At 35.8% G+C, this 20,583-nt stretch overlaps 1 protein-coding gene across 2 annotated transcripts in view; it reads right to left on the reverse strand.

Annotated features, from left to right (window-relative positions):
• The window catches only part of CSMD3 (CUB and Sushi multiple domains 3), a 1,097,972-nt gene that overhangs the window by 398,714 nt on the left and 678,675 nt on the right, over positions 1 to 20,583 (reverse strand). For both annotated transcript variants that reach the window (XM_007468748.1, XM_007468747.1), the window contains 2 exons: positions 4,943 to 5,130; positions 1,820 to 2,008 (listed from right to left, as the gene is read on the reverse strand). In XM_007468748.1, the coding sequence (XP_007468810.1) occupies positions 1,820 to 2,008; positions 4,943 to 5,130 (377 nt within the window). The remainder of the gene's footprint in view (positions 1 to 1,819; positions 2,009 to 4,942; positions 5,131 to 20,583) is intronic.

The raw sequence follows: 20,583 nt of genomic DNA on the forward strand, positions 1-20,583 counted from the left end.
TTATTAATAATATTTAAGCATGCTGGTATACTTGGACATTATTTTTATTCTCCTGCTTCTTCTGATAACATTGCCACCACACCTTTTTACTTCGGTGAATTTACTCATGCCAATCATGTGGTTTCACCAGGACCTGACAAACATAGTACCTTTACACCACAATCATTTGTCTCCAACCACAAGGACGGATGGACACATGACCTGGAGAAAGCCAATCATAAAGTGTGCTTCTCCTTTTCTACAGTTACGAGTATAATTATGGACTGATTAGAGAACTTTCCTGGGATTTTTCTAATTAGAACAACAAGGAAGAACTCTCATTCTCCTCTGATCCTGGAAATATGAGGTTACATGTTTCCATCTTCATGAGAGTGTATTCTCCACTTCCCGTATGGAAAAAGCCTGGGTGCAGTTAAAGAGAATGATGCCAATAGAGAGAGAAAAGCCAAGATGGAAATAGAGATATCCTTGAAAATGTTTGAATTCATGATTATAATTAGCAATGAGAAGTATGCCACCCATACCTTTTCTAAGTTTGAAACTCTGAACAACAAATTCTGCTTTCATTTTTAAAAATCAGTTAGAGTCGGGTTTCTGTCACTTACAACCACAAGAACGCTATTACAAACGGTATTGTACCAAATACAGGGAAGAAGTACTGATGATTCTTCTAAACCTCGTTATAAAAACAAATTGACCGGGCTTCCCTGGTGGTGCAGTGGTTAAGAATCCACCTGCCAATGCAGGTGACATGGGTCCTGGAGGATCCCACATGCCGCAGAGCAACTAAGCCCGTGTGCCACAACTACTGAGCCTGTGGTCTAGAGCCCGCAAGCCACAGCTACTGAGCCTATGTGCCTGCACTTAGAGCCCATGCTCTGCAACAAGAGAAGCCACCATGGTGAGAAGCCTGTGCACCTCAACGAAGAGTAGCCACTGCGCACTGCAACTAGTGAAAGCCTGCATGCAGCAACGAAGACCCAACACAGCCAAAAATAAATGAATTAAATAAATAAATAAACAAACAAACAAAGAAGCAAAAAAACAAATTGACCTAAAGCTGTTACAGAAAAATGATGGCACTGACAGTATCTGAAAATTTAATTATGAAATGACAAACTTAAAATTCCACTTGGCAAAATAATAAAAGTTAGGAATAGTGTTATAAATAAAAATTAAAGCCCAGAACTAAATAATGAATAGATTTACATTGTGCATGTTTTTATAAAGCAAGTGTGCAAGCACTTCCCAATCATAGGAAAGCAGCTTCTTTCACTGTATTTTCATATGTGTTTTCTGAAAAATGAAGGATTGCTGTCTTAGTCTCCACAGAAACAAAGAAGAGGTAAGGACACTGGTATAATATTTTCTATAGCCAGGAACTTGCCACCACAGGGCAGTCTGGTACATTGCCACAGTGCTGTGTAGCTAGGTAAAATTTGGACTAGTACATGTTGCCTTTCAGGCAGGAGGTAAATGCTCTGTCTCTTCATTGCATTCATCTGACACCAACATGACACCTTCAATGCTATTTTTTCAAGGACCCGAAGCACACAATGGGCACCTAAAATGGTTACCTCAACACATTTTAAAAATACATATAGCATCCTTCGGAATGGGGTAAGTTTGGCTGATTATCAATATTCATTCTTTTGTTTCTTTATTAATGGTTTGATAACATAAAATTGGCAGACTTCAAGATATTCTTTCAAACATATGAAATACTTATATTTATGTTCAGCCTCACATTTTACAAGATTATGTTGATTTTTTTTCAGTTTATAAATCAGTTTATTTTGCATATTGAATGAATTCTTACCATCACATGTTGGAAGTGGATGACTCCACCAGTGGTTTTTCTCACATAGAAGGGGCTCTTCATGGCTCAGCCTGTATCCTGGGTCACAACTAAATGAAACAGTAGATCCAATGGAGAAATCATGACCATAGCGATGACCATGTACAGGTATGCCAGGGTCCAAGCAAGAATAGGTGTTCACTGTAACACCTGGAAAACAAAGGGAATATGAAAAAGAGTAAGCTTGATGAGAGTCAAATCACTGAAACTGATTCTCATTCCTTCAAACAATTGTAAGTGGTAATTTTTACAAATAAATTAATGTGCCCATAGCTTTATTTTAAAAACTAGCAGTTTATTTAACAAATTTTTTGACATCTCCTAGCCACAAGGACCAAAAAATCAGGCCATTAGTTATATAAAAACTTGAAAATGTACAATTATCTATCAAACTTTGTATTATACATTATATCTATATATATACACACATATACAATAATAATCATAGCAATAATTAATGTTTGAACATTATATTCCAGGTACAACTCTAAAATGTTTGCAAAATTTGCCTAATTTTGTCATTAAAATAATTCTATGAAATTAGTTTTATCATTAAAACTCCATTTGATTGCTTTAGGAGGCTCTAAATATGTCTTCAGAGATTGGTATCTGTGTCTATGTATTTGTTCTGCATCTATTTATCATTGTCTTGTTTTATGTAATATTTAGATATCCAAGAAACATGATTACATCTGTATTTCAAGAAATACAACATAATAAACCCCCTTGGGGTTGGGGGATTGTACTAAAACAAAAAAAGCAAAGTCTATTCTGAGTTATTTTTATTATTTTAATGTGTTTTGTAAACGATAAATAATCTTATCTTATTGGTATAGTTTTTGTAATCTTCCTGTTTTGAGAGGAAGACATAAAGGGTAAAAGTGTCCAAGACAGGGAATAAAATAAAATTCTAGAGTGCAATCACTGGTAGCATTGCAAGAAATCCTTCCCATAAAATTTTGGTTCAACTGGAGAGATCGAGTTTTCTCTTTTAATGGATTCTATTAAAATAAAAATTCACCAAACACCAAATACATTTTTAATGTTTTGAGTAGTATAATAATTAAAGTTTTACTCTGCTGATTTTGAGGCATGTGAATGATTCATTTAAAGAAGTTTGGTTCCCTTCAGCTTGAGAAACTTATTAAGAAAGTGTCAACAGAAAAAGTATTTTATTTGTTTTCTTGGTAGGAAAGAGTTTGAGATATTACTAAGTAAACCAGAAGACTAATTAGAATAAAAATGAAAGAAAATGATCTTTTGTAAACAAATTTAAATTGAAAATCACTGCCTCCTGGCCAGATTTGACCAAAATCAATGTCTGTTGCGCCTCTCATCAACCTCAGCATTTCTTAGCCTCCACTCTACCATTTAGGCACTAGCCCTCAATAATAACTTGGACTATTTCATCAGGGCCTATAAGTGACAAACTTGCTGTCTGTAATAAAGACTCTGCCTTAGCTAAACTTGTTAGGCTCCTCCAAGTCCTTCTTATGATTAGGTCTGACCCTTGGGCTCTGTCCTTGGCCCACTTAGTTCAGTTTTAGCAAGAATCTGAACTAAATCTGTTGGGTCAGTTTATTGAAAATCCCCACACTTTTAATAACACTTTGCATGATGGTTTAACTTAATCCTTAAAATAATCCTGTGTCTGAGAACATGATTACTACCACATACCCTGGTTGAAGTGGGACTGAATGTGATATATCGGGCATAGGATAGAACAATGGACAAAACGAAAAAGGTGTCTGCCCATTCTAGTATATTGATACAAATTAATTGCTAGTGAAAATTAATTTTGAAATAGATTTTTAAAAAAATGACTACTCTGACTCAGATTTAACTAATAAATGCTAAAGATCTCAATTAAAGTCCTTTAAATTCATTTGAATTCCCAAGCATGTGTTAATCCTCTCATTGCATTTTACAATAATGTTTAGGAAATATACTTCCATGCCACAAAGCTCTAAATAAAGGGAAATTAATATAATTAAATAATATTGTGGATAAGGTTAAAAAGAATATAGCTATAAATATATATTAACGATTTAAAAACCCCATGCGCCCAACCAGATTTACTGAAGAGAGACACCCTACATGGGATATAAAGTTACAAATTTTAAAAGCTGAAATTTTCTCCTGAGGGGGAAGGGGGCATAGGAGACTTGAATATAAAAAGAAGTGATATAATATCTATCTGAAACTGATATAAAGATATCTTGCAGTAATCTTAAATGTACTGTTAGATACATTCACCAAAACTGTTTTTCATGAAAAGATATATGGCAATGTATTTTTAGGTGAAAATGTGTGCATATGTGAGTTTATATATATGTATGCAACCATACATCATATACAATAAAACCACATTTACTTAAATATGTCAGATGTTTATAAACAAAACAGAGACTCATTTCTATGCATATACCAGCATCAAATTTTTAAAAAATACCAGACATATTTTAGACTTCTTAAACAAAAAGTATTTTAAGTGAAATTATTCTAAACTGATTCCAACACTGTGAATTAGAGCCTGTTTTAATAACTAGCCTTTGGCTAGTTATGTTAGCCATAGCTGCATATATATGAGTATATATTTTACTTTTCACTGTTAATATAATTTTCAATACTTCATACAAAATAATAAAATTGAATATTTTAATGGAAATGTATGCAATGAATATGAATAAAATATAAAAGTATGATTGAATTTATGAAGTAAATGCTAAAAGAATTTGTCAATGTTCATATACATCTTAGACTGCCATTTACTGCCTATTGTTGGCTTTTCAGCACAAAAAACGATTATATGAACTCATTTTTTAAGATTTTTTTATTTGCTATTTCTGACGTTTCCTTAGTATTTCCCTTCATAATGATATTACATAGATATTGTTGGAAAAAATCTAATACAGAATTTACTAAAACACACACCTTGTAACCTATTAGCATTCTCATAGGTCAAGGAAAGCTTTGATCTTCTTTTCTTTAATAAATCTCCTAGTTCTCTTAATGATACAATGGTAATACCAAAAGCATGGAAAACAGAGTAAGGAGATCAAAAAACATGTTTGCATTACTTACTTTCATAATGAATCTTGAAACCATTATTAGAACGGCTATTGTCTGTTGTAAATAGAAGGTATATAAAATTACTGCTGCTAAATAGAAACTGGGGCACCTGTGTGCCATTGTAAGATCCAAGCAAGGGTGACAGAAGATTTGGCCCATCATGAACTTCCAGAACATCATAATTCAGTTCAGTCTGAAATCTAAGGTTAAGAGACATATGTGAAAATATATTTATTACAATAACACTGTATAGGAAAATAACACTTTAGATTGCTATTTAACTTATTATTTGTCATTTTTACCAGCTTTATATACAATTTTCTTAAGCTTTTCTAATATCTTATATATCATTTAAGGCCCCACCATTTAAGAATACCAAAGTTATAAGCTCTTATTCCTATGGACAATTTTCATTTAAAAAGTATGAATACATACTTCTTGTTCACAAGTAAGATTTCTTTCAAATGTTACAGATTATCTTCAGTAAATAAATGGCCTTTTCATTAACCAAGCATGTTTTTGGAGTCATCTTTCTTTTGCTTTCCTCATTTCTATGGAAAACTATGTGATTACTGTATTTATCTTCAATCAGATCATCAGAATTTCATCTTAACAGTATAGTTCAAATCTGACCTCTGCTTCACATAGTTGTTTTATTTTGATTTTTGATAAATCTCTTTTGGCCATTACATTTTTCATACAATTTTTATTTAGATTTTTGGCTGTTGCTGCTATTGTTTTCAATTTCTTTTAAAAGATACAATTATTTTATAAATTGTATTCAACACAGAGCTACTTTTAACATGTATAACATATTCATAATAAAATAAAATTTTGCATTCCTTCCTTGCACTTCAAGAGTATACCACAGTCTGACTCTGGATCAGAAATCTTAGTTGGGGGAAAAAAAACTACGTGGAATCATGAATAGTTGAGCATCTTACTCACTTCCTATAATGAAACTGCAGCCCAGGACATTCTATTCCTGCCTTCACCAAGGTTTTCCTATACATATTTCAGCTTTCAGCTTAAATTGGTCCACAGGAAGCCCTTCCCTGACCTCACAACGTAGGTTAGTTTTACTATATTGCCACAATTTATTGTGCCTTTTGTGACACTAATCACAGTTGTTTGCTTGTTTGACAGCTGTCTCCTTTAAGAGTCTATAAGCTCCATGAGTTCAGACAGTTTCTGTTTCTGTTGATGTTTTGCATATAGTAGGCACTCAGTAAGTACTTATTAGATAAATGAAAGAATGAATGCATTTTAAAGAAAACAATACTTTCTTTTCTCTAGGGCTGTTATCAACTTTATCAAAAAAGCACTCAATATGCTTGGATACTTCAGTACTAACCATGCATTTTCACCCTTTTAGAATATATCTTCCAACACATTTTTTGGCAACTAGTTATATTCAGTACACTTTTAAAAATAATTATCACTTGAAATGTCCACCAATTTTCAGATAATAACTTTATCATACCTACCAGTTTTTTCCAGTATTACAAGATTAAACTGCATTATTCCTCAGAAAAACAAAACTAAAACAAATAAAACTCAAAACCTGGTTAAAACAAATTGAAAGAAACATTTAAAAATTAGAAACTTTATTTCATTATAAAATCTCCGATATGAATATAAACATGGCACACGAGTAGTCAAAATAAAATGTATAATTTAATGCTATTTAAGAAAGACAAATGAAATATTTTTAGATTTGTACCACTGTTACATCCTATTAAGCAAGACTTAGTAAAATGAACGGATTTCATAAGTTTATCTTACTTTTTATTTTGCAACCTGGAATATTTGTCTAAAAATAACTTTTCCAATAATATGATTTAGAGTAGTAAAAGTATAGGAATACATTATGCCCTTTAAAAAAATTATCAGGCAATTATGCATTGTGAACCCATTATTTGATTGTTTGGTTTTCAGTCTATTGTAGTATATATATATATATATATATATATATATATATATATATATATTTTTTTTTTTTTTTTTTTTTGGGTTTTTTTTTTTTTTTTTATGCATGGCTCACAGGCCCAGCTGCTCCACAGTATGTGGGATCCTCCCAGACCAGGCACGAACCCCTGTACCCTGCATCGGCAGGTGGACTCTCAACCACTGCGCCACCAGGGAAGCCCTAGGAGTTTTTTAAAAAATTTTATACAGTAGGTTCCTATTAGTCATCCATTTTATACACAGTGTGTACATGTCAATCCCAATCGCCCAATTAATCACACCACCACCCCCACCCCCTGCCGCTTCCCCACTTAGTGTCCATACGTTCGTTCTCTACATCTGTGTCTCTATTTCCGCCCTGAAAACTGGTTCATCTGTACCATTTTTCTAGGCTCCACATATATGTGCTAATATACGGTATTTGTTTTTCTCTTTCCAACTTACTTCATTCTGTATGACAGTCTCTAGATTCATACACGTCTCTACAAATGACCCAAGTTCATTCCTTTTTATGGCTGAGTAATATTCCATTGTATATATGTACCACAACTTTTTTATCCATTTGTCTATTGATGGGCATTTAGGTTGATTCCATGATCTGGCTATTGTAAATAGCGAAGCAATGAACATTGGGATGCATGTGTCTTTTTGAATTACAGTTTTATCTGGGTATATACCCAGGAGTGGGATGGCTGGGTCATATGGTAATTCTATTTTTAGTTTTTTAAGAAACCTCCATACTGTTCTCCATAGTGGCTGTATCAATTTACATTCCCAGCAACAGTGCAAGAGGGCTCCCTTTTCTCACACCCTCTTCAGCATTTGTTGCTTGTAGATTTTCTGATGATGCCCATTCTAACTGGTGTGAGGTGATACCTCATTGTAGTTTTGATTTGCATTTCTCTAATAACTAGTGATGTTGAGCAGCTTTTCATGTGCTTCTTGGCCATCTGTATGTCCCCTTTGTAGAAATGTCTATTTAGGTCTTCTGCCCATTTTCTGATTGGGTTTTTTTTTTTTTTTTTTAATATTGAGCTGCATGAGCTGTTTATATATTTTGGAGATTAATCCTTTGTCTGTTGATTAGTCTGTAAATATTTTCTCCCATTCTGAAGGTTGTCTTTTCATCTTGTTTGCAGTTTCCTTTGCTTTGCAAAAACTTTTAAGTTTCATTAGGTCCCATTTGTTTATTTTTGTTTTTATTTCCATTACTCTACCAGGTAGATCAAAAAAGATCTTGCTGTGATTTATGTCAAAGAGTATTCTGTCTATGTTTTCCTCTAAGAGTTTTATAGTGTCTGGTCTTATATTTAGGTCTCTAATCCATTTTGAGTTTACTTTGTGTATGGTGTAAAGGAGTGTTCTAATTTCATTCTTTTACATGTAGCTGTCCAATTTTCCCAGCAACAGTCATTGAAGAGACTGTCTTTTCTCCATTGTATATACTTGCCTCCTTTGTTGTAGATTAGTTGACCATAGGTGCATGGGTTTATCTCTGGGCTTTCTATCCTGTTTCATTGATCTATATTTCTGATCTATATTTCTGCCAGTAACATATTGGCTTGATTACTGTAGCTTTGTAGTATAGTCTGAAGTCAGCGAGTCTCATTGTTCCAGCTCCATTTTTTCCCCTCAAGACTGCTTTGGCTATTCGGGGTCTTCTGTGTCTCCATACAAATTTTAAGATTGTTTGTTCTAGTTTTGTAAAAAATGCCATTGGTAATTTGATAGAGATTTATAGATTGCTTTGGGTAGTATAGTCATTTTCATAAAATGGATTCTTCCAATATAAGAACATGGTATATCTCCACATCTGTTTGTATAATCTTTCATTTCTTTCATCAGTGTCTTATAGTTTTATGCATATAGGTCTTTTGTCTCCTTACGTAGATTCCTAGGTATTTTATTCTTTTTGTTGCAATGGTAAATGGGAGTGATTCCTTAATTTCTCTTTCATATTTTTCATCCATAGTGTATAGGAATGCAAGAGATTTCTATGCATTAATTTTGTATCCTGTAACTTTACCAAATTCATTGATTACCTCTAGTAGTTTTCTGGTGGCAGCTTTAGCATTCTCTATGTATAGTATCATCATGTCATCTGCAAACAGTGACAGTTTTACTTTTTCTTTTCCAATTTGTATTCCTTTTATTTCTTTTTCTTCTCTGATTGCTGTGGCTTGGACCTCCAAAACAATGTTGAATAATAGTGGTGAGAGTGGACATCCTTGTCTTGTTCCTGATCTTAGAGGAAATGTTTTCAGTTTTTCACAATTTAGAATGATGTTTGCTGTGGGTTTGTCGTATATGGCCTTTATTATGTTGAGATAGGTTCCCTATATGCCCACTTTCTGGAGAGTTTTTATCATCAATGGGTGTTGAATTTTGTCAAAAGCTTTTTCTGCATCTATTGAGATGATCATGTGGTTTTTCTTCTTCAATTTGTTAATATGGTGTATCACATTGATTGATTGGCGTATATTGAAGAGTCCTTGCATCCCTGTGATAAATCCCAATTGATCACGGCTTATGATCCTTTTAATGTGTTGTTGGATTCTGTTAGCTAGTGTTTTATTGAGGATTATTGCACCTATATTCATTAGTCATATTGGTTTGTAATTTTCTTTTTTTGTAGTATCTGTGTCTTGTTTTGTTATCAGGGTGATGGTGGCCTCATAGAATGAGTTTGGGAGTATTGCTTCCTCTGCAATTTTTTGGAAGAGTTTGAGAAGGCTGGGTGTTAGCTCTTGTCTAAATGATTGATAGAATTCACCTGTGAAGCCATCTGGTCCTGGACTTTTGTTTGTTGGAAGATTTTTAATAACAGTTTCAATTTCATTACTTCTGATTGGTCTGTTCATATTTTCTATTCCTTCCTGGTTCAGTCTTGGAAGGTTATACATTTCTAAGAATTTGTCCATTTCTTCCAGGTTGTTCATTTTATTTGGCACAGAGTTGCTTGTAGTAATCTCTTATAATCTTTTGTATTTCTGCAGTGTCAGTTGTGATTTCTCCTTTTTCATTTCTAATTTTATTATTTTGAGTCCTCTCCCTCTTTTTCTTGATGAGTCTGGCTAAGGGTTTATCAGTTTTGTTTATCTTCTCAAAGAACCAGGTTTTAGTTTTATTGATCTTTGCTATTGTTTTTTTGCTTCTATTTCATTTATTTCTGCTCTGAAACTGATGATTTCTTTCCTTCTGCTAACTTTGGATTTTGTTTCTTCTTCTTTCTCTGGTTCCTTTAGGTGTAATGTTAATTATTTGTGAGTTTTCTTATTTTTTGAGGTAGGCTTGTATGGCTATAAACTTCCCTCTTAGAACTGCTTTTGCTGCATCTCATAGGTTTTGTATTGTGTTTTCATTGTCATTTGTCTCTAGGTATTTTTTAATTTCCTCTTTGATTTCTTCAGTGATCTCTTGGTTATTTAGTAACATATTGTTTAGCCTCCATGTGTTTGTGCTTTTAACGTTTTTTTCCCTGAATATTCATTTCTAATCTCATAGTGTTGTGGTCAGAAAAGATGCTTGATATGATTTCAGTTTTCTTAAATTTACTGAGGCTTTATTTGTGACACAAGATGTGATCTATGCTGAAGAATGTTCCATGCACACTTGAGAAGTAAGTGTAATATGCTGTTTTGGATGGAATTTCCTATAAATATGAATTAAATCTATCTGGTCTATTGTGTCATTTAAAGCCCGTGTTTCCTTTTTTTTTTTTTGCAGTTTGCGGGCCTCTCACTGTTGTGTCCTCTCGCGTTCCGGAGCACAGGCTCTGGATGCGCAGGCTCAGCAGCCATGGCTCACGGGCCCAGCCGCTCTGTGGTATGTGGGATCCTCCCGGGCTGGGACATGAACCCGTGTCCCCTGCATCGGCAGGCGGACTCTCAAACACTGCGCCACCAGGGAAGCCCTTGTGTTTCCTTTTTAATTTTCTGCTTGGATGACCTTTCCATTGGTGTAAGTGAGGTGTTAAAATCCCCCACTATTATTGTGTTACTGTTGATTTCCTCTTTCATAGCTGTTAGCAGTTGCCTTATGTATCGAGGTGCTCTAATGTTGGGTGCATATATATTTATAATTGTTATATCTTCTTGGATTGACACATTGATCATTATGTAATGTCCTTCCTTGTCTCTTATAACATTCTTTATTTTAAAGTCTATTTTACCTGATATGAGTCTTGCTACTCCAGCTTTCTTTGGATTTCCATTTGCATGGAATATCTTTTTCCATCCCCTCACTTTGTCTGAATGTGTCCCTAGGTCTGAAGTGGGTCTATTGTAGACAGCATATTAATGGGTCTTGTTTTTGTATCCATTCAGCAAGCCTGTGTCTTTTGGTTGGAGCATTTAATCCATTCACATTTAAGGTAATTCTCGATGTGTATGTTCCTATTACCATTTACTTAATTGTTTTGGGTTTGTTTTTTTAGGTCCTTTTCTTCTCTTGTGTTTCCCACTTAGAGAAGATCCTTTAGCATTTGTTGTAGAGCTGGTTTGGTGGTGCTCAATTCTCTTAGCTTTTGCTTGTCTGCAAAGCTTTTGATGTCTCTGTCGAATCTGAATGAGATCCTTGCTGGGTAGAGTAATCTTGGTTGAAGGTTCTTCCCTTTCATCACTTTAAGTACATCATTCCATGCCCATCTGGCGTGTAGAGTTTCTGCTGAGAAATCAGGTGTAAACCTTATGGGAGTTCCCTTGTATGTTATTTGTCATTTTTCCCTTGCTGTTTTCAATAATTTTTCTTTGTCTTTAATTTCTGCCAATTTGATTACTATGTGTCAGCATGTTTCTCCTTGGGTTTATCCTGTATAGGACTCTCTGCACTTCCTGGATTTGGGTGGCTATTTCCTTTCCCATGTTAGGGAAGTTTTCGACTATAATCTCTTCAAATATTTTCTCGTGTCCTTTCTTCTCCTTCTGGGACCCCTTTAATGTGAATGTTGTTGCGTTTAATGTTGTCCCAGAGGTGTCTTAGGCTGTCTTCATTTCTTTTCATTCTTTTTTCTTTATTCTGTTCTGCAGCAGTGAATTCCACCTTTCTGTCTTCCAGGTCACTTATCCGTTCTTCTGCCTCAGTTATTCTGCTATTGATTCCTTCTCATGTATTTTTCATTTCAGTTATTGTGTTATTCATCTCTGTTTGTTTTTTCTTTAATTCTTCTAGATCTTTGTTAAACACTTCTTGCATCTTCTCGATCTTTGCCTCCATTCTCTTTCCTGGATCATCTTCAGTATCATTATTCTGAATTCTTTTTCTGGAAGTTTGCCTATCTCCACTGCATTTAGTTGTTTTTCTGTTTTATCTTGTTCCTTCATCTGGTACGTAGCCCTCTGCCTTTTCATATTGTCTGTCTTTCTGTGAATGTGGGTTTTGTTCCACAGGCTGCAGGATTCTAGTTCTTCTTGCTTCTGCTGTCTGCCCTCTGGTGTATGAGGTTATCTAAGAAGCTTGTGCAAGTTTCCCGATGGGAGGGACTGGTGGTGGGTAAAGCTGGCTGTTGCTTTGGTGGGCAGAGCTCAGTAAAACTTTAATCTACTTGTCTGCTGATGGATGGGGCTGGGTTCCCTCCCTGTTGGTTGTTTGGCCTGAGGTGACCCAACACTGGAGCCTAACCAGGCTCTTTGTTGGGGCTAATGGCAGACTCTGGGAGGGCTCACACCAAAGAGTACTTCCCAGAACTTCTCCTGCCAGTGTCCTTGTCCTCAGGGTGACACACAGCTACCCCCCATGCCTGCAGGAGACCCCCCCAACACTAGCAGGTAGGTCTGCTTCTGTCTTCTGTGGGGTCACTGCTCTTTCCCCTAGGTCCCAATGCGCACACTACTTTGTATATGCCCTCCAAGAATGGAGTCCGTGTTTTCCCCAGTCCTGTTGAAGTCCTGCAATCAATTCCTGCTAGCCTTCAAAGTCTGATACTCTAGGAATTCCTCCTCCCATTGCCGGATCCCTAGATTGGGAAGCCTGATGTGGGGTTCAGAACTTTCACTCCGGTGGATGGACTTCTGTGGTATAAGTGTTCTCCAGTTTGTGAGTCACCCACCCAGCAGTTTTGGGATTTGATATTGTTGTGATTGTGCCCCTCTTACTGTCTCATTGTGGCTTCTCCTTTGTTTGGATGTGGGGTATCTTTTTTGGTGAGTTCCAGTGTCTTCCTGTTGATGATTGTTCAGCAGTTAGTTGTGATTCTGGCGTTCTTGTAAGAGGGAGTGAGAGCACGTCCTTCTCTGCTATCTTGAACCAATTTCCCCCCATTGTAGTATTGAAATTGGAGTTTCACTTTGATAGCTAGTCAGTTGATAACAACCAAATTAAAGTGCACAGAAGAGTCAGGGATTACTTTGAACTGAAACATAAAGAGACTTAATTCTTAATAGAATAGCAACATTAAATGGTGATACAGAGAACACTGTTCAGTAGGAGTGAATCTTTAAAAAGAAAATCGTCACAGATTTGCCTCAAGGAACAATAAAAATACATTATAATAACAGGGGAAATGGAATAGAGTTACACAATAATTTGAATCTCTTTCACTTTGTATTTTAAGATAGTTGTACAAATTTCTCATGAATTGCCTCAATCTAGTGTTCATTTGTTTATGACATTATTGTTTATCATAAACAAATGTTATGGAGCCACTAGATGGTATTAAAAATGAAATTGAATCTATTCTTACTCAATTTCTGGTGTCTTTTAAACTGTTCTTTGTGTAATCCAAAACCATTCTGACTAAACTGAAATAGTTCTCATTTTAAAAGTTGCACTCAGGAAGACTGATACTGATAGCTTGTGGACAAGGAGCTAAGGACAGGAAAGTGACTAGAAAGACAGGTTTAGGATTATTACTAGTAAAATGAATTCAGGTAGGAGCTACCAAATAATGAGAAACCTTAAGAAGTGAGGGAAGAAACAAAGCAAAAATTCCTCTGCAAATCTGAGAATAAGACAACAATTTGGCTATGTTAAGAAGAGATAAACAATGAAAACACTTATGTCCGTTGGTGGTGCTGTTATTTTGTTGTGCACTTGATTGGAAATTGTAATTCTTAAGATTTTATTGACTTAAGCTACTTGAGATAATCTCAAGAAGCCAACTAATGACTAATACATTTGTAACGTTTTTAGTGGGTTTTTTTTCTGTAGATTAATTCTAAGCAATCATGACATTTGAGAATATTAAAAAACCCCTGCAAAATAGCTATGCAGCCACCTTAATTATCTAATTTTTTAAATTTCATTTTCAACCTAATTAATTTAGGTTATTCATGAATAGTAGAAAGCAAATGATGTTACTCTGCAATAAATACAATCCATTATTTGGAAACAACTTCTATAAAAAAATATTCTCAGGATGAGAGGAACTATTAAAGAGTTCACAAACAGTGTCCTTATAAGAGCTCAGCTGGAAATCAGAAGGGAACTAGTTTTTTTAAGAATATAATTCTTGTTGGATACTTTAAAGATGATATCTTTTTCTCAAAACAATCTTAAGGGGGAAATGAAGCACCAAGATATTATAAGGTCACAAAATAAGGAGGTGTTAGATGTACATATTTCTGATTTCAAAGTGATTATTTTATGATACCACCTAATGGATAAAATTCTCATTTATAATTTTTAACTTGATGAACATTGTTGCTCATTGTTTTCCTACAGAGCTACTTCTAACCACATAACAGCTGTTTTTAACTGTGAATTACTTTAAACAAAACAGTTTCTGACAGAGCACATAGAGTATGGGCAGCCCTAAAGCAATATCTCACACCCTTAAGGGTCTTTAGATAAAAAAGAAATGGAAGATTTTTAAATAATTTTCCCTTCAAATAGCTCAAACTCAAGAATCTTATGGGCTTGTGTGTGTGTGTGAAGGGCAGATAGAGGATTCAAACCCCCAAACAAACATTTCTGTTTAGAACATTTAAAAGAATTTGGGACTTTATTTATCTTAGTTACAGAAAGTATGATTCAAAAGAAATATACTGAAACAGCTGTGCCTTGTCTACTCTAAATTAGTTCAAATACCATCAATAAATACATAAAGCATTCTAACTCTTGATTCTTCCAGTGTTTGGGCTAATTAACAAGGAACAGCTGAAAAAAAATTATTGGTATCAAGGAAGTGAAGGAGCTAGGAGATTTGTAATATACTTGAGCATGTAATTTAGGGATTAAGAAAAGAGGCACAGTTGACAAGTCCTATTCAGTGGTGCTAATGGGAGAAGCCAAAATCTTTGGACTCTGAGAATCATTTCTCTCCCCAGGCCTGTTATGGTTCAATGTACAGAACTGTTTTCTGTTGCTGTGCACAAACCCTAACAGTGAAAATCACTTTTCAATTTGACTCTCTTGCTTCCAGCCTAATTTAAAAGATCTGTGTCTCAGGAAACAGATAAGAGAATAAGAAAGTGGCAGAGAAAAAAGTACTAGGTAAACCACATGCATAGAAATTAAAAGGTTTTTCTCTCTAGCATTGCATCTTATAAAAATGGCTGGAATAAGCTGTCTACTGGAGCAGTGAGTGGCCTTGCTGAGAATCAGAAAAGTGAGCTAATAGAGCCAATCTTCAAGAACTGGAAAGAAATGCTTTTGTGCCCATGAGAAACTCTGGTCTTAAGTGCAGGGGGCAAGGCCTCTGAACGTGGCCCCCTATGAGCAAGTGGAACTAGACTGAGCACAGAAGAAAAGAAAAAAGTTTGGAGAATCCTGAAGTTGTAAACCTGATGCCCACATGTAAACCTGGGTGGAAGCAGTAACCTGGGCCGCAGACACCAGCCGAAGCCCCCAACGCTACACCTGGTGCAGAGAGGGCTAGTACTCAGCGTTCTGCATGACTCAGATACGATGCCCAGCCCTCAGGTAACTGCACCTGACCTGGAAGCCCCTGACAGGAGGCAGCCCCTAAGGTGTCTCTGGGACCCAAGGAGAGGAGACACTGACAGGACGCCTCAACCTCAGGTGACTTCGTGACAGGATGGCGGACTGAGTCATGTGGCTGACAGGGTCTTGGTGTTCCAGCTGGCTGTCAGGCCTGAAGCTCTGAGGTGGGAGAGCCGAGTTCAGGACATTGGACCACCAGAGACCCTTTGGTCCCAAGTAAAATAAATTGGCGAGAGCTCTCCCAAGAGATCTCTGTCTCAATGCTAAGACCCAGCTCCACCCAGTGGCCAGCAAACTCCAGCACTGGACACCCCATGCCATATGACTAGCAAGACAGGAACACAACCCCACCCATTAGCAGAGAGGCTGCCTAAAATCATACTAAGTTCACAGGCACACCAAAACACACCACTGGATGTGGTCCTGCCCACCAGAAAGACAAACTCCAGCCTCATCCAACAGAACACAGGCACCAGTTCCTTCCACCGGGAATCCTACACAACCCACTGAACCAAACATACCCACAGTGGGCAGACAGGAAAAACAACAGGAACTACAAACCTGCAGCCTGCGAAAAGGAGACCCCAAACACAGTAAGTTAAGAAAAATGGGAAGACAGAGGAATATGCAGCACATGAAGGAGCAAGATAAAAACCCACGAGACCAAAAAAATGAATAGGAAATAGGCAGTCTACCTGAAAAAGAATTCAGAGTAATGATAGTAAAGATGATCCAAAATCTTGGAAATAGAATGGAGAAAATACAAGAAACATTTAATAAGGATCTAGAAGAGCTAAAGAGAAAACAAATAACGATGAACAACACAATAAATGAAATTAAAAATTCTCTAGAAGGAATCAATAGTAGAACAACTGAGGCAGAAGAATGGATAAGTAATCTGGAAGATAAAATAGTGGAAATTAAGAAAAGATTGAAAATAATTGAGGATAGTATCAGAGACCTCTGGGACAGCATTAAACGCACCAAGATTTTAATTATAGGCGTCCCAGAAGAAGAGAAAAAGAAAGGGACTGAGAAAATATTTGAAGAGATTATAGTTGAAAACTTCCCTAATATGGGAAAGGAAATAGTCAATCAAGGCAGGAAGTGCAGAAAGTCCCATATAGGATAAATTCAAGGAGAAACACGCTGAGACACATAGTAATCAACTATCAAAAATTAAATACAAAGAAACAATATTAAAAGCAGCAAGGGAAAAGCAACAAATAACATACAAGGGAATGCCCATAAGGTTAACAGCTGATCGTTCAGCAGAAACTCTGCAAGCCAGAAGGGAGCGGCAGGACATACTGAAAGTGATGAAAGGGAAAAACCTACAACCAAGATTACTCTACCCAGCAAGGATCTCATTCAGATTTGATGGAGAAATTAAAACTTTTACAGACAAGTAAAAGTTAAGAGAATTCAGCACCACCAAACCAGCTTTAAAACAAATGCTAAAGGAAATTTTCCAGGCAGGAAACACAAGAGAAGGAAAAGACCTACAAAAACAAACCCAAAACAATTTAAAAAATGGTAATAGGAACATACATATCAATCACTACCTTAAATGTAAATGGATTAAATGCTCCAACCAGAGACACAGACTCCATGAATAGATACAAAAAAAAAAATACCTGTATATATGCTGTCTACAAGAGACCCATTTCTGACCTAGGGACACATTCAGACTGAAAGTGAGGGAATGGAAAAAGATATTCCATGCAAATGGAAATCAAAAGAAAGCTGGAGTAGCAATTCTCACATCAGACAAAATAGACTTTAAAGTAAAGACTATTACAAGAGACAAAGAAGGACAGTACATAATGATCCAGGGATCAATCCAGGAAGAAGATATAACAACTGTAAATATTTATGCATCCAATATAGGAGCACCTCAATACATAAGGCAAATGCTAACAGCCATAAAAGGGGAAATCGACAGTAAAACAATAATAGTAGGGGACTTTAACATCCCGCTTTCACCAATGGACGTATCAACCAGAATGAAAATAGATAAGGAAACACAAGCTTTAAATGACACATTAAACAAGGTGGAGTTAACTGATATTTATAGGACATGCCATCCAAAAACAACAGAATACACTTTCTTGTCAAGTGCTCATGGAACATTCGCCAGGAGAGAGTATATATATATATATATATATATATATATTTTTTTTTTTTTGTTGTGGCCTTTCCTGTTGTGGAACACAGGCTCCAGACGCGCAGGCTCAGCAGCCATGGCTCACGGGCCCAGCCGTTCTGCGGCATGTGGGATCTTCCCGGACTGGGGCATGAACCCATGTCCCCTGCATCGGCAGGTGGACTCTCAACCACGGCACCACTAGGGAAGCCCAAGAGCATATATAGGGTCACAAATCAGGCCTTGGTAAATTTAAGAAAATTGAAATCATATCAAGTATCTTTTCTGACCACAACACTATGAGGCTAGATATCAATTATAGGAAAAAAACTGTAAAAAATACAAACACATGGTGGCTAAACAATACACTACTAAATTACCAAGAGATCACTGATGAAATCAAAGAGGATATCAAACCTACCTAGAAACAAATGACAATAAAAACACAATTTCCCCAAACCTACGGGACTCAGCAAAAGCAGTTATAAGAGGGAAGTTTATAGCAATGCAATCCTACCTCAAGAATCAAAAAAAAAAAACAACCTAACCTTACACCTAAAGCAGTTATAAAAAGAACAAAAACCCCACAAAGTTAGCAGAAGGAAAGAAATCATAAAGATCAGATCAGAAATAAATGAAAAAGAAATGAAGGAAACAGTAGCAAAGATCAATAAAACTAAAAGCTGGTTCTTGGAGAAGATAAACAAAATTGATAAACCATTAGCCAGACTCATCAAGAAAGAAAGGGAGACAACTCAAATCAGTAGAATTAGAAGTGAAAAAGAAGAACTAACAACTGACAATGCAGAAATACAAAGAATCATAAGGGATTACTACAAGTAACTCTATGCCAATAAAATGACAACCTGGAAGAAATGGACACATTCTTAGAAAAGCACAACCTTCTGAGACTAAACCAGGAAGAAACAGAAAATATAAACAGATGAATCAGAAGCACTGAAATTGAGACTGTGATTAAAAACGTTCCAACAAACAAAAGACCAGGACAAGATGGCTTCGCATGTGAATTCTATCAAACATTTAGAGAAGAGGTAACACCTATCCTTCTCAAACTCTTCCAAAATATAGCAGAGGGAGGAACACTCCTAAACTCATTCTACGAGGCCACCATCACCCTGATACCAAAACCAGAAAAAGAGATCACAAAAAAAGAAAACTACAGACCAATATCACTGATGAACATAGATGCAAAAATCCTCATCAAAATACTAGCAAACAGAATCGAACAGCACATTAAAAGGATCATACACCATGATCAAGTGGGGTTTATCCCAAGAATGCAAAGATTCTTCAATATACTCAAATCGATCAATGTGATAAACCATATTAACAAATTGAAGGAGAAAAACGATATGATTATCTCAATAGATGCAGAAAAAAACTTTGAAACAATTCAACACCCATTTATGATAAAAACTCTCCAGAAAGTAGGCATAGAGGGAACTTACCTCAACATAATAAAGGCCATGTATGACAAACCCAGAGTCAATATCGTTCTCAATGGTGAAAAACTGAAACCATTTCCTTTAAAATCAGGAACAAAGACAAGCATGCCCACTCTCACCACTATTATTCAACATAGTTTTGGAAGTTTTAGCCACAGCAATCAGAGAAGAAGAAGAAATAAAAGGAATCCAAGTCAGGAAAGAAGAAATAAAACTGTCACTGTTTGCAGATAATATGATACTATACACAGAGAATCCTAAACATGCTACCAGAAAACTACTAAAGCTAATCAATTAATTTGGTAAAGTAGCAGGATACAAAATTAATGCACAGAAATCTCTTGCATCCCTATACACTAATGATGAAAAATATGCAGGAGAAATTAAGGAAACACTCCCATTTACCATTGTAACAAAAAGAATAGTGTATCTAGGAATAAACCTACCTAAGGAGACAAAAGACCTATATGCATAAAACTATAAGACACTGATGAAAGAAATTAAAGATTATACAAACAGATGTAGAGATATACCATGTTCTTGGATTGGAAGAATCAACATTGTGAAAATGACTATACTACCCAAAGCAATCTACAGATTCAATGAAATTCCTACCAACCTACCAATGGCATTTTTCACACAATTAGAACAAAATATTTGACAATTTGTATGGAAACACAAAAGACCTGAGTAGCCAAAGCAATCCTGAGAAAGAAAAACAGCTGGAGGAATCAGACTCCCTGACATCAGACTATACTACAAAGCTACAGTAATTAAGACAGATGGTACTGGCACAAAAACAGAAATATAGATCAACGAAACAGGAAAGTCCAGAGATAAACCCATGTACATATGGTCACCATATCTTTGATAAAGGAGGCAAGACTATACAATGGAGAAAAGACAGTCTCTTCAATAAGTGGTGCTGGGAAAACTGGACAGCTACATGTAAAAGAATGAAATTAGAACACTCCCTAACACCATACACAAAAATAAACTCAGAAATAGATTAAAGACCTAAATGTAGGGGCAGACACTATACAACTCTTAGAGGAAAACATACGCAGAACACTATATGACATAAATCACAGCAAGATCCTTTTTGACCAACCTCCTAGAGAAATGTGAATAAAACCAAAAATAAACAAATGGGACGTAATGAAACTTAAAAGCTTTTGCATACCAAAGGAAAC

The sequence above is a fragment of the Lipotes vexillifer genome, unplaced genomic scaffold (assembly GCF_000442215.2).
Source record: "Lipotes vexillifer unplaced genomic scaffold, Lipotes_vexillifer_v1.1 scaffold1679, whole genome shotgun sequence".
NCBI classification, from domain to species: Eukaryota; Metazoa; Chordata; class Mammalia; order Artiodactyla; family Lipotidae; genus Lipotes; species Lipotes vexillifer.